At 36.0% G+C, this 15,000-nt stretch overlaps 1 protein-coding gene across 2 annotated transcripts in view; it reads left to right on the forward strand.

The window, feature by feature from the left end:
* The window catches only part of LOC144970216 (glutamate receptor ionotropic, kainate 3-like), a 64,415-nt gene that overhangs the window by 43,111 nt on the left and 6,304 nt on the right, over window positions 1-15,000 (forward strand). For both annotated transcript variants that reach the window (XM_078909620.1, XM_078909621.1), the window contains exons 5-17: window positions 924-1,020; window positions 1,695-1,873; window positions 3,643-3,699; window positions 5,227-5,466; window positions 6,543-6,650; window positions 7,209-7,340; window positions 8,514-8,717; window positions 9,115-9,197; window positions 9,742-9,968; window positions 10,862-11,004; window positions 12,588-12,761; window positions 13,224-13,432; window positions 14,827-15,000. The exon at window positions 14,827-15,000 is cut by the window's right edge and continues 4 nt beyond it. In XM_078909620.1, the coding sequence (XP_078765746.1) occupies window positions 924-1,020; window positions 1,695-1,873; window positions 3,643-3,699; window positions 5,227-5,466; window positions 6,543-6,650; window positions 7,209-7,340; window positions 8,514-8,717; window positions 9,115-9,197; window positions 9,742-9,968; window positions 10,862-11,004; window positions 12,588-12,761; window positions 13,224-13,432; window positions 14,827-15,000 (2,027 nt within the window). The remainder of the gene's footprint in view (window positions 1-923; window positions 1,021-1,694; window positions 1,874-3,642; window positions 3,700-5,226; window positions 5,467-6,542; window positions 6,651-7,208; window positions 7,341-8,513; window positions 8,718-9,114; window positions 9,198-9,741; window positions 9,969-10,861; window positions 11,005-12,587; window positions 12,762-13,223; window positions 13,433-14,826) is intronic.

Genomic DNA, 15,000 nt, shown 5'->3' on the forward strand with positions numbered 1-15,000 from the left:
TTCTCTATTTTCCTCTGGCACATCTCAACTCGCTTAATTTTTTTTGTTTTTATCAACATGAGTTCATGCTCCACTCACATTTCTGAATTAATAACTTTGAAGCATGGAGAGCAGTACTTCAGACAAAGATGACGAAATTATAAAGGAAAAAATTGAAACCTGTAAAATTGAATTCAGTTGCAATATTCAACCATATTTAAGTCAGGATATTGTATATTAAATATAATATCCGTTCTCAGCTCAGAAGCCAAGAGATAGGCACAAACTACAGCTAGGAAAAGTAGAGCTCTTATCACCAAACATTAAATTACCATCCACCTTAAAGAAAGAAAGTACTGGTAGAGTCTTCTATATGAGGAGGAACTGTAGTTGGGTTCAATATAGTTCTTCTTCTTGGTAGGAACCTATCGGGAAAGAGGAAAGTTGGAAAAAGAAAAGTTGGGAGACAGAAAGGCGAAAGTAGAAGATTGCCCTAAACCAGATAAGCTGTAAGAGTACAAATGGAGACCAGAAGGTGTAAGTTAAAGAGTTGGAAACACCAAGAGGAGGAAACATCATTAAAAATCCAACCAAAAGAGTGTCTGCATTCAGTAACGCCAGGAAATACTGGACTTCCTCAAATCGCCTCGTAACTGGACATGGCAGAACTGCATCTAATATGTGCAGATGGAAACTTCGAAACAGTGATACCTGCCAGAAATGTCAGGCAGCGCCAGAGACCAGCGATCACATCGTCCTCCGCTGTCCAGTCACTAAACTTGAAGGTGGTTACGAAACCGTCCTTAGGGAGGAGGAAGACTTTAGAAGCTGGGTTGACGACATAAATTTGGAGGTGTACCCATACGCTACTTCTCCTAGTAAATGAGTAGCGATAAGATAAACGAGGTGTAAAATGATTTATTATTTCAATATCTCCTGACCAGATCCTTCCAGAGACGGCGTTGTCCTCTCATGCCATCACGGACGTAGCCAAGGCTTACGAGTGGAATAAGATGGGAGTTTTCTATGATGGCAATAATGGTGAATGCAGTTAAATTTCAACTACCTGAAGTCATTTTGATAGATAATTATATTCTATGTCCTTTCTGTTTTACTAACTATATTCATTCCTCCTTTAATATGCAATCTCTCTTTTATTCTCCTTCTCCTTTCTTTCTTTCTCATTTTATTCATAAATATCATATTCTTCCATCATTGTAATTAAACTGTATCAACACAACACCACCACTACCACCAACACCACCACTTCCTCCCCCTGCTCCTCCTTCTCCTCCTCACCCTCCTCCTCCTCCTCTCCCTCCTCCTCATCCTTTTGCTTCTACAATTATGTTAATAAACAAAACCATCATCATCATCATATCATCATCATCATCATCATCATCATCATCATCATCATCATCATCATCATCATCATCATCACCTTTATCATCTTTATAGAAGTCTCGGGTATAAGGCTTCTATTTGTCCTATTTATTTACGTCAAGAGCTTTGTTTTTTTGTTTGTTTTTTTTTTGTTTTGTTTTGTTTTTTGTCATGATGAGAAAACTATCTTTTGTCACTGTTTGCTTTTTCATGTTGAACTTGAGGAGTTTACATCCAAAACGTTCATTTTGAAGTGCCAATAAATTAAATTTTAAATCAATTTTATATCATATATGTTTTCCCTCCACACCATGAATGTTTTCTCTCTGCAGGTATTAAAGTGTTAGAGCAGTTGATGACAGATCATACGTTGACAGTGAGGGCATGGAGATTGGACGAGAAGGAGGAAAGAAAGAGGATAAGAGAATCTCTCCTTGAAATGAGGAAGGTTTTGGTCGAAACATGCATTGTGCTTTGTGACAAAGCAAATACAGATTTAGTATTAGACGAGGTACGGTAGAAATCTTGTTGTTGGTTAATTCAATCTAGATATTTCTGCTTTTTTTTTTTTTTTTGATAGTTTTATTTTTGTTTGTTTGTTAGTTTTTCGGGGGTTTTTTTTTTTTTTTGTTTCTTTAATTTTTTTTGGGAAGAAATAAACCCCTAATTTACTTACGATGGGAAGTTATTCTCAAAAATGTTTTTCAAATAATTTTGAACGCATAGCTATTGCCTATGATAATATGGTATCTATCTATCTATCTATCTATCTATCTATCTATCTATCTATCTATCTATCTATCTATCCATTATTATTATTATTATTATTATTATTATTATTATTATTATTATTATTATTATTATTATTATTATTATTATTATGATTATTATTATTATTATTATTATTATTATTATTATTATTATTATTATTAATAATAATAATAATAATAATAATAATAATAATAATAATAATAATAATAATAATTATAATAATAATAATAATAATAATAATAATAATAATAATAATGTCATTGTCATTATTGTCAAACCGCACCATCATCTGTCTCGTTGCTATTGTTGCTATTAATCTCGATACAAAAAAGATCAATCAAAGAAAGCTTCCAAGCTTCTCTTAACTATTAGTTAGTTAAATTGTTATGGAGTTATGACTGCAAGTTTTGGATGAAATATAAAAATACCAAAAAAAGGGAAAATCGAAAATGCCGGGGGGGGGGGGGGGAATTCAAAAATACGGGAAAATAACGTTAGATTATGTGTCATTGACACGAATTCACACAATTTTTTAAAGTCTTCGCATCAAAGATGAGATGTTCTTCATTCATATTTTGAAATTCGTTCAATTATTATCTTAACAACAACATTTAACAAACGAAGATTGAAGTACGTAACACAAATGATGAAGTTACAAGCTTCAAATAACTTGTACAGAAATAGAGTTCCGTATACGCCTTATAGTGACATTAACCCCATTTTTGAGTCAAACAATAGTATCCTTATGGGTGCAATCTTCATTTTCAATTGGAATCGCATCAAGGATTTTATGATGATATCAATTGAGGCGTAAAGGATGTGTAAACAGATTTTGCCTTCATCAAATACAACCACTCAACATTAACAACTAAAAACTAGGAAAGTATTGGGTTTTATTCATTGCACTGCTCGTGGCGAATGTCGACCTGATGTTTTGTACTAAATAGAAACCCCTTTTGAAACAACCATTTTGTAGACCCAAGATAAGAGTGAAAATCCGGCCGAAAAACTTAGTAATGAGAAAAACTCATTTACTAGTTTACATACTTTCACAATACAGAGAAATTGCCGTCAACTTCATACCACCCGACGTGCACATTTTGCAGGTCTGATAACCAAACGGAATTACGGGCTTCATATTTTAATACTGTTATAATGGACATTATTTTGCGTTTGTTTGAGAGTATCTCCTTTGCAACAATGAGACCAAAACGATTTTGATTCGATACCACCCAATGTGTTAAAATTTTGGTTGAACAATAAAGCAGAATTATTTTAGTTGGTAAAAAATGCTGGGTAATTTAATTGTTTAATTAAGTTACTTGCCTTAATTAGAATGAAATTATCGTGATAATTGTGCACTCAATTTAGGTCAAAAATTATGTTGTTTTCAGAGGTAATGCTATAGAAACGACACTTGTTCCAGTTATTAAACTGCCCAAAACGGGTCACTTTTATTGCTCGCTCCCCTTCAATAGGTCACAACATATCTTTCCTTATATCTCCCAGGCCAGGAATCTTGCGATGTTGTCAACACCCCCCTACTTTTGGCTTTTCAGTGACTTGGTAAGTTACATTTAACTTTTTTTTAAATCTGATATTTAGTGTTAAAAGAGCGTCAGACAAGCGGGGTGTCCTTTGATGACTGTTCTTTTTTCTAAACAAAAACTGCCAATTGTCTTTCTTTATATAAATTACGAAGTGACCGATAGGTTAAGACATTGCAACAGTGACCCGGAAACCTGAGTTTGAGCCCCGCTTTGAGCACACACGATTTTTTTTTTATGGGAAGTATAATCAATCCCCAATTTGCTCACTTTGATCAGCATTGATTTCCTGTTGACATCAACATTTGTTTGATGACCTATATTCCTTCATTGAATGCCTAGCGACGGCTTTTAACGGTGTCGTGCAGACGGGTGTAATTATATATATATATATATATATATATATATATATATATATATATATATATATATATATATATATATATATATATATATATATATAGTTTCAAACTCTATCGAAAAAATTAGCAAGTATTTTTTTAACAAGATATACCACGGACTCATTATCAACAACACTTAATTCTATCCCTGCCTGCCTGATTAAAAAGAAAGAAACAAACAAACAAAAATAAAACTAATAAAAAAAATTACGATCCTGCCTGCCTCCAAAACGGTTGATATGTGCGCACAATTCCAATACATCATAGATCCCAGAGGATCGATTCTCATTCACGTTGTTGTCTTTAAACAAAACAAAAAACAAAAACAAAAAAAAAAAAAAAAACAAAAAAAAAAAACAAACAATCAATATTGTAATCACCTTTGCGAACAACGAACATGTAATCGAATACCGCATTGTATTCGTTGATTTATTGTGCTTCCATCACTTTGTATTCGCCCGAAGTCATTGTCAACTCCTTTTTATACTCGTGTTGTATTGAGATTTAAAAAATAATAAATTTTATTTCAGTTTTTTTTCTTTCTGTTTTGTTACCATGAATGATTATATTTGTTAATGATTATATTTGTTTCTTTACTTTTTATGTTGTTATTGATTCGATTTTATTTGTCCCGATTCCAGTGTCTCGTTTCATAGTCAATCTGGAATAAAATATTTATTCTTTTATTCTTTTATTGCATCTTTACCTAATATTGCCACATTAATATCATTCTGAACTTTACTTCATTTATGCTTTTTGTTCATGATTCTGTTTCTTTATTTTTTGTGGCGATGTTATTCACTCATTGTGTGTGTGTTTCACTTTTAATCTCGCTCCATCATAGCTCTGAAAATCAGTAAAGTCTATATTTTCCTGGGTTTTATAAAATTGTAGTTGTCTTAGATAAAATGCCTATTGTACGGATGTATATAGACGATAGAAGCGTTGTCTTTATCGGGAAAAATCGTAAGGGCGTCCTAAATGTTATGTATTGCTTTGGCCTGTAAAATACATGGGAGGCCTTCCGAAAGCTGGGGATGTAGGAGCTTTCGGAAGGCCCCCCAAATACTTTAAGTACTTTTAGTTGAAATCGCTCTATATAATAACAAAAGTAATTTCTTTTTGTGTGTGTGTGTGTCTTCTAGGGAAGTGTCATGAGGAAGTCGTTCAACAAATACAGAGACATTGCCGTCAACTTCACGGTGGTCACGCTCTTACCTTTCAACAGTTCCATCAACACGTTTTCCTTCAACAGACTGGACTTTGCTTTGGCCACCGATGCATTGAGACTTCTGGCGTCGTCGTCATATACCATTTACAATGGTCCGCGACTTAACATGGATGACGACACGTTTAAAAAGCAATTGAACAGCGCCATTCGTAATGTAAGTTTTAACTCTCTCCTTACCAGCATTTTCAGAACTTTTCCCAAAACTTCACACCCACACAACACAAAAACAGATTTATCTTACCCACACAGAAAAGCAACAAATACATTTATACATAATCTTGTGCGACTATGTGGTCTTGTGGTTTGACACTCACTTTCGTATCGGAAAGTCCAGGGTTTGAGCCTCGCGCTCGGAGCATAGTGGAGTCCTTGGAGAAGGCTCTTTACTCACATTCTCTCACCGTACTCAGGTGTAAAATGAGTACCTGGCCGTTAACAGCGTTGTCTGTGTCCGAAAAATTGTAATATCACCTTACAGGCGTCATGCCCCGTCCTACATGTTAAATGTTGCTTTGACCAGGGACCCCTTGTAAAGTGCTTTGAGCACATTTAGTGGATATTGCGCTATATAAAGCTCAATTTTATTTTTTTATTTTTATAATATTGTTCAACAAAATTAAATCTAAAGCACAGTGTCAAGTTATTATAACTATAACAAAATATTTTTGTTCAATTTTATGATGCAAAAAATGATAAAATCGTTGGTTGCAACGTGACGAATGTGACGATGTTCCTATTGTTGGTAAGGAGAGGCTTAACCTCATCAATAAAATTTTAAAGGAGAATATCAACTTAAAGTAGTATTTTATTATTGCTCTCTGTTAAATAAAAATAAGAAGAAAAAAGGTGTGATAAACAATCAAATTGTCATCAATATATGGTCTAGCGGTATGATACTCGCCTTCGGGTTCGAGTTCCGCTCTGAGCGGCGCAAAATTTAGTCCTTGGAAAAATACATTATCTCACCCTACTCAGGTGTAAAATGAGTACCTGGCCGTTAACATCATTGTCTCTGTCCGAAAAAAAATGTAATATCGCTTAACATGCGTCATGTCTCGTCCTAATGTAACAGTGTTGCTGTTGGCTAGGGGGCCCTTGCAATGCGCTTTGAGCACGTTCGTGGATATTGTGCTATGCAAACGCGCAAATTTATTGTTTTTTTTGTTTGTTTTTTTCAAATATATGTTTGGAAATATGTTATATTTCTACCTATGTTTGATTGAATTTCAGAATACAGGTTTGATGGGTCTGACCGGAAACTTAGAATTTGATGATAAGGGACGAAGGGACAATTTCTCTTTTATTCTCACAACCATCACAGGCAATGAGAACTATCTAGTAAGTTGGTTTTACTTATTAAATCTTTGTTTGGACACACAGTGCAGCCGAGGGTTCCTGATAGCTCAGTTAGTGGAGCACACAAAAAACCGCGGTCGATCCAGGGTGTAGTCGGGATTTTTATTTTTTCTGAGAGAGAGAGGGAGAGAGAGAGAGAGAGAGAGAGAGAGAGAGAGAGAGAGAGAGAGAGAGAGAGAGAGAGAGAGAGAGAGAGAGAGAGAGAGAGAGAGAGAGAGAGAGAGAGAGAAATTTGAAACTCGCATAAAATTTATGTCAATCAAATGTTGCTGTATCTTTGAGTTTTGAAATGATCATTTATTTACAAGCAAAAGTATTTGAAATAACCTGCCCGGTGTTCTTTATCTTTAGTTGGGGAATGGTGAAATCCACCAATTCAAGTTTCAAAAAGGGAGAGGGGTGGGGGAGACATTTGGCAGCTAGTCCTAGTCACCCCATCCGCGGTACTGTACCAGGTGAGAATATTATTTTCTTTCCAGAATAGATAATTACCCTATAAAATGTAAATTGTAATGATCAACGCACTTTTCTCCATTCCAGCGCGGTCATTGGTTGTCCAAGACAGACAGTACGGAAGTAGCACCTCTTAAGTTATATCCACCCCTTCACCATGCCAATCGGACCACCCCTTTTCCTTTGAAGGGGAGGACGGTCAAGGTTGTTATGATACAAGTAAGTATTATATTATATGAATTAGATCCGATTAATGTATCTCTGGAGAGTCTCATTAAAAAGGAGAAGGTGGTAATGGTAGGGGCATGCCTGTCTCAGACCTGATGAAACACTAATAAGGAAGGCTCAGCGATGGACACCCCGAGGAAAAAGGAAGCGAGGCCGCCCCAAGGAGACTTGGAGACGTGCCGTAGAGGGGGTTCTAACGCAGAGGTATGTCCCTCGAGATGGCCCCAAGAATAGCTGTTAATAGTAATAATGCTGAAAACTTATATAGCGCTATATAACTCCGAGACACCTGACTCTAAGCGCTTAAATTACAAATAATAATAATCATTCACACACACACACACACACAAGCACACACACACACACACACACACACACACACACACACAAAACACACAACACAAACCAGACCTATCTTGCTTCTCATACCATCTACTAAAATCGGAAGGACAGGACCAGGTGGAGATCCCTTGCATATCCTCAAGTGCCAGCAGACCCGGAGAGAATTGAGTGAGTCCCTCTGTTCTTCCCGGATGTCACATACAATATCCTCTTGGCCGTGATTATAGTCGATACTTTTGCTTTGGATCTAGAAACATAACATCTGCCGACCTGACAAAAGGGCAGCAAGAAATTAGGCTCGATTTAATTAGAAGGATGGCCCGATTGTTTTAAAGGAACCAGTTAATATAATACCCAGTCTACGTGGAAGAAAATGTGTAGCGATTTTTGTATTTTTATTTTTGTTTTGTGTTTTTGATTAGGAAAATATGTCTTATTACATCATTATTAGGTTGATGATTTTGACGTCCTTCCGATTATTGTTTTCCTCTAGAATCATTGTTTTTGCTTCTGATAATATTTAACCGGATCTGTAAGAATAATAAAGCAATATAACCAGGCAGTGACATAGATTTTAAAGATATATTTGCTTAATGAATAAAGTTACTTTGACAGACTATTATACAAATTATTTCACTTACCTTTCCGATGATTGGAACGCCCCTTCACTATGTTGAAAAGAGATTGTGGATTAAAAAAATAAAGTCAGTAAATATGACACAAAACAAAGAACGTTTCGGCCCTTGGCCTTCGTCAGGAGACAAACAACAAAACACAAAAGAAATTATCGTTTAAACTATTTGTCTTGTCGTTTCATGATAGGAACGCCCTTTTACCATGTTGAAAAGAGATTATCGTTTGAAGAGAGGCAACGCAAGATTTGAAGGTTTTGCAGTGGATTTGATTGATGCTGTAGCCAAGATGCTGGACTTCAAATACGAGATTTACTTAGTGCACGATGGAAAATTTGGTAGTAAGGAGAAAAATGGGGAATGGAATGGTCTCATTGGGGAACTTCTGTCAGGGGTGAGTTGGATTTGTGAAAATGTTTGATACGCTGCTGGTGAATTTTGTAGTAGATGTTGTGGTTGGAGTGTTATGGCTGTTGTTGTTGTTGTTGGATGATGATGATGATGATGATGATGATGATGATGATGATGATGATGATAATGATGATTATGATGATGATAATGATGATGATGATGATGATGATGATGATGATGATGATGATGATGATGATATATGTTGTGATGCATGCCTGTCTAGCAATGAGAAAGATCTGAGAATCTATACCAAGCCAACGAAGGTTGATATTTAGGATATTTCTTTTTCTTTCTGCATTATCTGTAAATATATTGTATTAATGTTTATTGACTATTGAATACTATAAGCATGAATAAACTTTGATTTTTTTCCGCTACAGAACGCCACGATGTCAGTGGCATCCCTTGTCATCAACTCTGAGAGAGAAGAAGTCGTAGATTTTACTAAACCCTTCAAAACAAGGCAAGTTTAATCTCTATTTTTCAAGTAAAGTTGGTACTTCGTTACTCTCGATTCAGTGCTTATCTTTGTTGTTTACAATTCAATGGCATGATTGTAACGTGCTGTTAATATGAGAGATAAGAAGTTAAGTTATAGTTGTTGGTAGTTTAAATTTTTAAGTTAATTACCAAAGGGCCAATGTTTATTAACCTGAGTTTTTATATAGCGCAGTATCGACTAAATGTGTTCAAGGCGTCTTATAAGGGGTCCCAAACCAACAACACTAACTTGTAAAACGAAATATAACGTTTAGAAGGCGATATTACAACGATTTTTTCGACTTTAAAATATGCTTTTAACAACCATGTACTCATTTGACACCCGAGTATTATTGTAAGAAGATGTAAATAAAGAGCCTATTTTAAAGGATTCAGCCAGCTTTTCGCTGCTCGCAGCGGGACTCAAACCCGGGATCCATAGGCCACAAGCATATTACCTACTACGAAGCTCCATATTGACAAAATTTCTTAGATTCTTCACCTCTCTTTTTTTTTTTTTTTTGTAGGTATATATCAGTAGTGATGCGCATTCCCTCGCAAAGCACGTCCAAGTTTGAGTTCTTGAATCCCCTGTCACCCCAGGTGTGGGTGTGCATCATTTGCTCGTTTGTAGTGGTCAGTGTTGTTCTATACGTGTTGGAAAGGATCGGACACAAGAATAGTTTGTCTGAAGAAGAACCGGAAATTACGATAAGAGAAAGCTTTTGGTTTATATTTGGATCTCTCCTCCAAGGTAGGAAATAAAAAATGTATCGGATGTGTTGTTGATTAACCAGTTAATTGCCGTACTCTGGAGTGACACTTGTTTAAAAATGTAGCCAGAAAACTCGTCCTTCAAATGAATATCGATCGACTTAAATGACCCTAATGTTGGTAAAAATCTCTCAAACCTGGGACTTCGTGAGGTTCCAGGTTTGAGACTGTTTGCCAAGATGAGGGTCAGTTAAATGGATTGATATTTGAAGGACGAGTATTCTGGTCAAATTTTTAAATACGAGTCTTCCAGAGTACGGCAGTTTACCGGTTAATGATGAGCATTGCTTGGTTAGAGTTTAATACAAACGATAGGTATATGCTTTGTTCTCTCTCTCTCTCTCTCTCTCTCTCTCTCTCTCTCTCTCACTCTCTCTCTCTGTGTGTGTGTGTCTTTTTATCTCTCTCTTACACACACACAGACACACACACACACACACACACACACACAGGGTGCAATTTGAATCATGTCGTATGGAAGTCCCAAGGAAGAATTATTGCTCTTTGTATTCTTTTGACACATCGGTAAATCCTGCAATAATAGCCAGAAGTGAGAATTTATAATTTGAAAGATTTTATAATCAATGTTAAAACCTACTTAAGCCTTTACCTTCTTGAAATTGGTCATAATTGATAATAGGGGAGGGTGGGGTAAGACGGCCACATTAATTTCAAAAGGGATTTTCCTGGAAAGTTGCAGCTTCTTTGCCTTCATATTGACACCACAAGATGTTATCTTGACTAACCGATGTTACTCAGCCAAACAAGCTTGTAATGTCCAATTACTTAAGAGTAAATCCATTTTCAAATGTTATCATCAAGATGGACATTTTAATCAATCTCAATAACCTTTTACGCATTTTCCCAATTCAGGCAATACAGACTCGACACCTCAAAGCATTCCGGGGCGAATCCTCACCTCTGCCTGGTGGTTCTTCGCCCTTATTTTAATTTCCTCGTACACAGCTAATCTTGCAGCTTTCCTCACGGTCAAGAAAATTAACACTCCGATCAAAGTAAGTTGATTGATTTGAGAAAGTGTACCAACTATTTTAAAAAGGGGGCAGCGTGGCTCAGAGGTACGGTCTCTGCTTCGTACTCAACTCGTACGAGTTCGACTACCCGCCTCGTTATGTGGCCTTGAGCAAGTCACCTTGCCCTAGCTCACTTTGCTGACGCCTGTGCTATTCCAGTCTTCCCTTGGAATAGACCCTAAAGACAAATTTCCCTTTGGGGATGAACAAAGGGAATTTTATTTCATTTTTTTTTCATATTGAACGGCTATATGCTCTTGTGGCATTACACTCGCCTTCGGATCGGAAGGTCCAGGAGTTCGAGTCCGCTCTGAGCGACGCATGATTGAGACCTTGGATAAAGCTCTTTACTCACATTTTCTCACCGTACTCAGTTTTAAAATGAGTACATGGCCATTAACAGCGTTGTCTATCTCGGACATAAATTGTAATATCGCCTAAGAGGCGTCATGTCTCGGCTTACATCTTAAGTGTTGCTGTTAGACATAGACCCTTGTAAAGCGCTTTGAGCACTAAATAATTGTTCATTTAAAAAAACAGTTTGTATTAAATATAAAACTTTTGTGTTTATCTTATTATTTTGACTCGTCGTCTCAATACAGTGTTATGGAGGGATTAACAAGACACAGAAAATTGATTTTTTAAAATTTACTTTTACCTCACAAAGAAGCATAAAACTTCATCATAGTCCAATCTATTTCTACAAAATTTCTCCAGCTGTTTGATCTAATTAATGTTTTGAATAGAATTTTTTCAAAAATACTTTATTTTATGAAATGCATACTTTTCACAAATAAAGGTGCTTCCTTATGCCACGTCAATATGTGACCCATCGATTAAAAACGGTAGTATGTGGGGTTGTCTCGGGACACGCAAGATAAATTTATAACTGGAATATTTTTAAAATGAAGTTTCGAGATTTTTGCAATGAATACATTTCATTTCTTCCCTACCATAACGAAATGAAATCAACCCCGAATTCCATATATGGAGCTATAAATTAAATTTCTTGCAGCTAGTTAATGCTGATATAATACCGCTTTATTTGCCAAAAAAGGACAAAATTTTTAAAAATTACCTTTTAAATTCTATTTTTCAACTTGAGTGTTTCTCCTTTTTTTTTTGGGGGGGGGGGGGGGGGGGGGAGAAGAAAAACATAGACACATAGATAACCACGTCTCTCGGACAGTCGTCATAATGTAAATAATAACAGTGATTGGTAAACATTGCAAACCACACAGGTTTTACTATGGATGTTAGGTGTCAAAGTAAAATACCCACTGTTCTACCGTTTGATGAAAAAAAAACGAACACAGAAATCTATATATGTAAACGTAAACGTTTATAATATGATCGAGAAAACCGTGTAATAACTAGTCACCCATTTGACGCTATAAAAGCAATAACAATGATCAGAGAAAGGTCGAATTCATTCACGTTATTGTTTATAAACAAGCAAATATGTTTGTTCGAACACGTGTGAAAGTGTGTCACGAATTCCACGTTTTGATTAGTCAAAAATCTACTGGTTAATTCACACTCAAAGAATTTGTTTTAAATTCCAGACCGTAACAGATCTTACCCAGCAAACAAAGATAAAGTTTGGTACAGTCCGTGATAGCGGAGTTATGGCTTTTTTCAAGAACACGAACATCGAACATTTTTCTAAGATGTGGGTTCAAATGTCAGAGGTCGATTTAGATTCCATGGTGGACAACACAGAGGATGGTTATAGGAAGGTATGAATGGCGTGTTAATGGTGACTACATTTATTATTGTTGGTGATGATGATGATGATGATGATGATGATGATGATGATGATGATGATGATGATGATGATGATGATGATTATGATGATTATGATGACGATGATGGATGATGATGATGATGATGATGATGATGATGATGATTATGATGATAATGATGATGATGATGATGATGATGATGATGATGATGATGATGATGATGATGATGATGATGATGAGGATGATGATGAGGATGACGACAACAATGACATTCTTGTTTTCAACAAATTATCAAATCTCGAAAATATTGCAATAGCGCCTCCGAGGTGTCATGCCTTGTCCTACATGTTAAGGGCTTCTGTTGGCTTGGGATCCCTTGTAAAACGCCCTTAACACATTAAGTAGATATTACTGTATATAAAAATTTAAGTTTTATTTTTGTTTTACCCTATCAAGGTTCTGAAAGAAAAATATGCATTTTTCTGGGATACAACAGTGAACAAATACCACGCTATGACAGACTGCCAGTTGATGGAGATTGGTCCGGCATTTGATCCAAAGGGATTCGGTATCGGAGTTCCTCCTGGTGCCACATACAAGGAAGAGCTGTCCATGGCCATTCTCCGACTCAGTGATATGGGACGTCTACACGAAATTGAAACGAAGTGAGTGAAAATCGAAATGTTCAAAAAGTTTTAATGTTATTACACAATAAAGGGCTTTATACAGTTGCACAAGCTTGTACATGTGGTTGGCAATTTAGATTAGATTATATTTTTTGCTGATATTCTCATGCAACACATATCAGAGTTTTAAAATGTGTATGGTTTGCTTTAGCTAGTTAAATACTGGGAAAATCGTATTCAAAAATTTGGCCAGAAAACTCGTCCTTCAAATATCGATCGATTTAAATGACTCTCGTCTTGACAAACAAAAAAAAAAAAACAAAAAAAAAAAATACAAAAAAAAAACCCCAAAAACAACAGCTCTCAAACCTGGGACGTCGCGAAGTTCCAGATTTTAGGGGTTTTGCCAAGATGCGGTCGATTTTTAATATGTTTTTTCTTCTCTCCAGAAAAAAACGGTAGTTAACTGGTTAAAAGCACAACACAAACTTGGGACTGACGAAGATTTGAAACGAAAAATGCAGGAACTTTTTATAATTTTACGAATGCAGTTGACAGAGAACTTGCTAATCTTAATGAGTGTCTATTTTTGCACATATCCGTCCATATTATTATCCAACTATTAATTATGTAATATTGTGTTAACTCACTCAATCCTAGAGATTTTTGCGACTTTTCAAAATTGGAAAAAATGTATTAAAAATGAGCATGTGCATATATCGTTTTATTCAACTACCATTAGCATGTAAAGATTAAGAATATTAGTTTTGATACTACGCCTATAATTTGTCTCAGAAAAATGTAATAAATAGGCATTGGGTACAAGTAACCCCGTGTATGCTACGATATAGTCGGTGTTAGGGTTGGGTGAGTTAAATAGTGATCAAAACCGATAGAACCTAACAGGCCCTGCGTTATGGTTTTACTATAATGTTTCTAACCTACTTTTTAAAATGGGTGGATTTTTTCAAAAGTAAAGATCTAATCATGGCCCTATGTCTCTGAAAATAACACTAGAAGGCCTTTCCTGGCGTTAGTGTGAATGGATGAATATCCGCCAGGCTCAAGGCAGTGATTGATATTTTAAGAACCATCTTGGTCAGAGGACATCTAAGAAAATCACCTGTATGGAATAGACACTGGGTTCAATGTGGTCAAGAGAACAAATTAATGAAGCAGCACGACACGTACACAAGATGAGGAAACCATTCAAATCCACTATTTTTGATCTTCTCTTTTGATGCCATGCGTTTAGGTAAAATACTCACAGCATCTGCCAACCGAATAAAACGTACCAATACACAAAATATTGGTAATTTTGAACGTTTATAGTCTGATTGATAGAATTTAATGAGAACTAATCACCAAAAACGACTGTCTAAAAAAAATAACAAAGAGCTGAGTGACGTCAATTTCGTTCTTTCTGTATACAGGTGGTGGAACAGTGAAGGGTGCCCTGATCTCTCTAAGGCAAACACGGACGAAGCTGCCGAGTTACAAATAGATAATGTGGCTGGTGTGTTTTTCATCCTGGTCGGAGGCATCATCGTGGCGAGTTTAGTCTGTCTGGGAGAATACTTTGCTAATGCCATGATTGGCGCCTCCAA

The sequence above is a fragment of the Berghia stephanieae genome, chromosome 4 (assembly GCF_034508935.2).
Source record: "Berghia stephanieae isolate SIO BIC M18660-M18661 chromosome 4, UCSD_Bste_1.3, whole genome shotgun sequence".
Classification (NCBI taxonomy): Eukaryota; Metazoa; Mollusca; class Gastropoda; order Nudibranchia; family Aeolidiidae; genus Berghia; species Berghia stephanieae.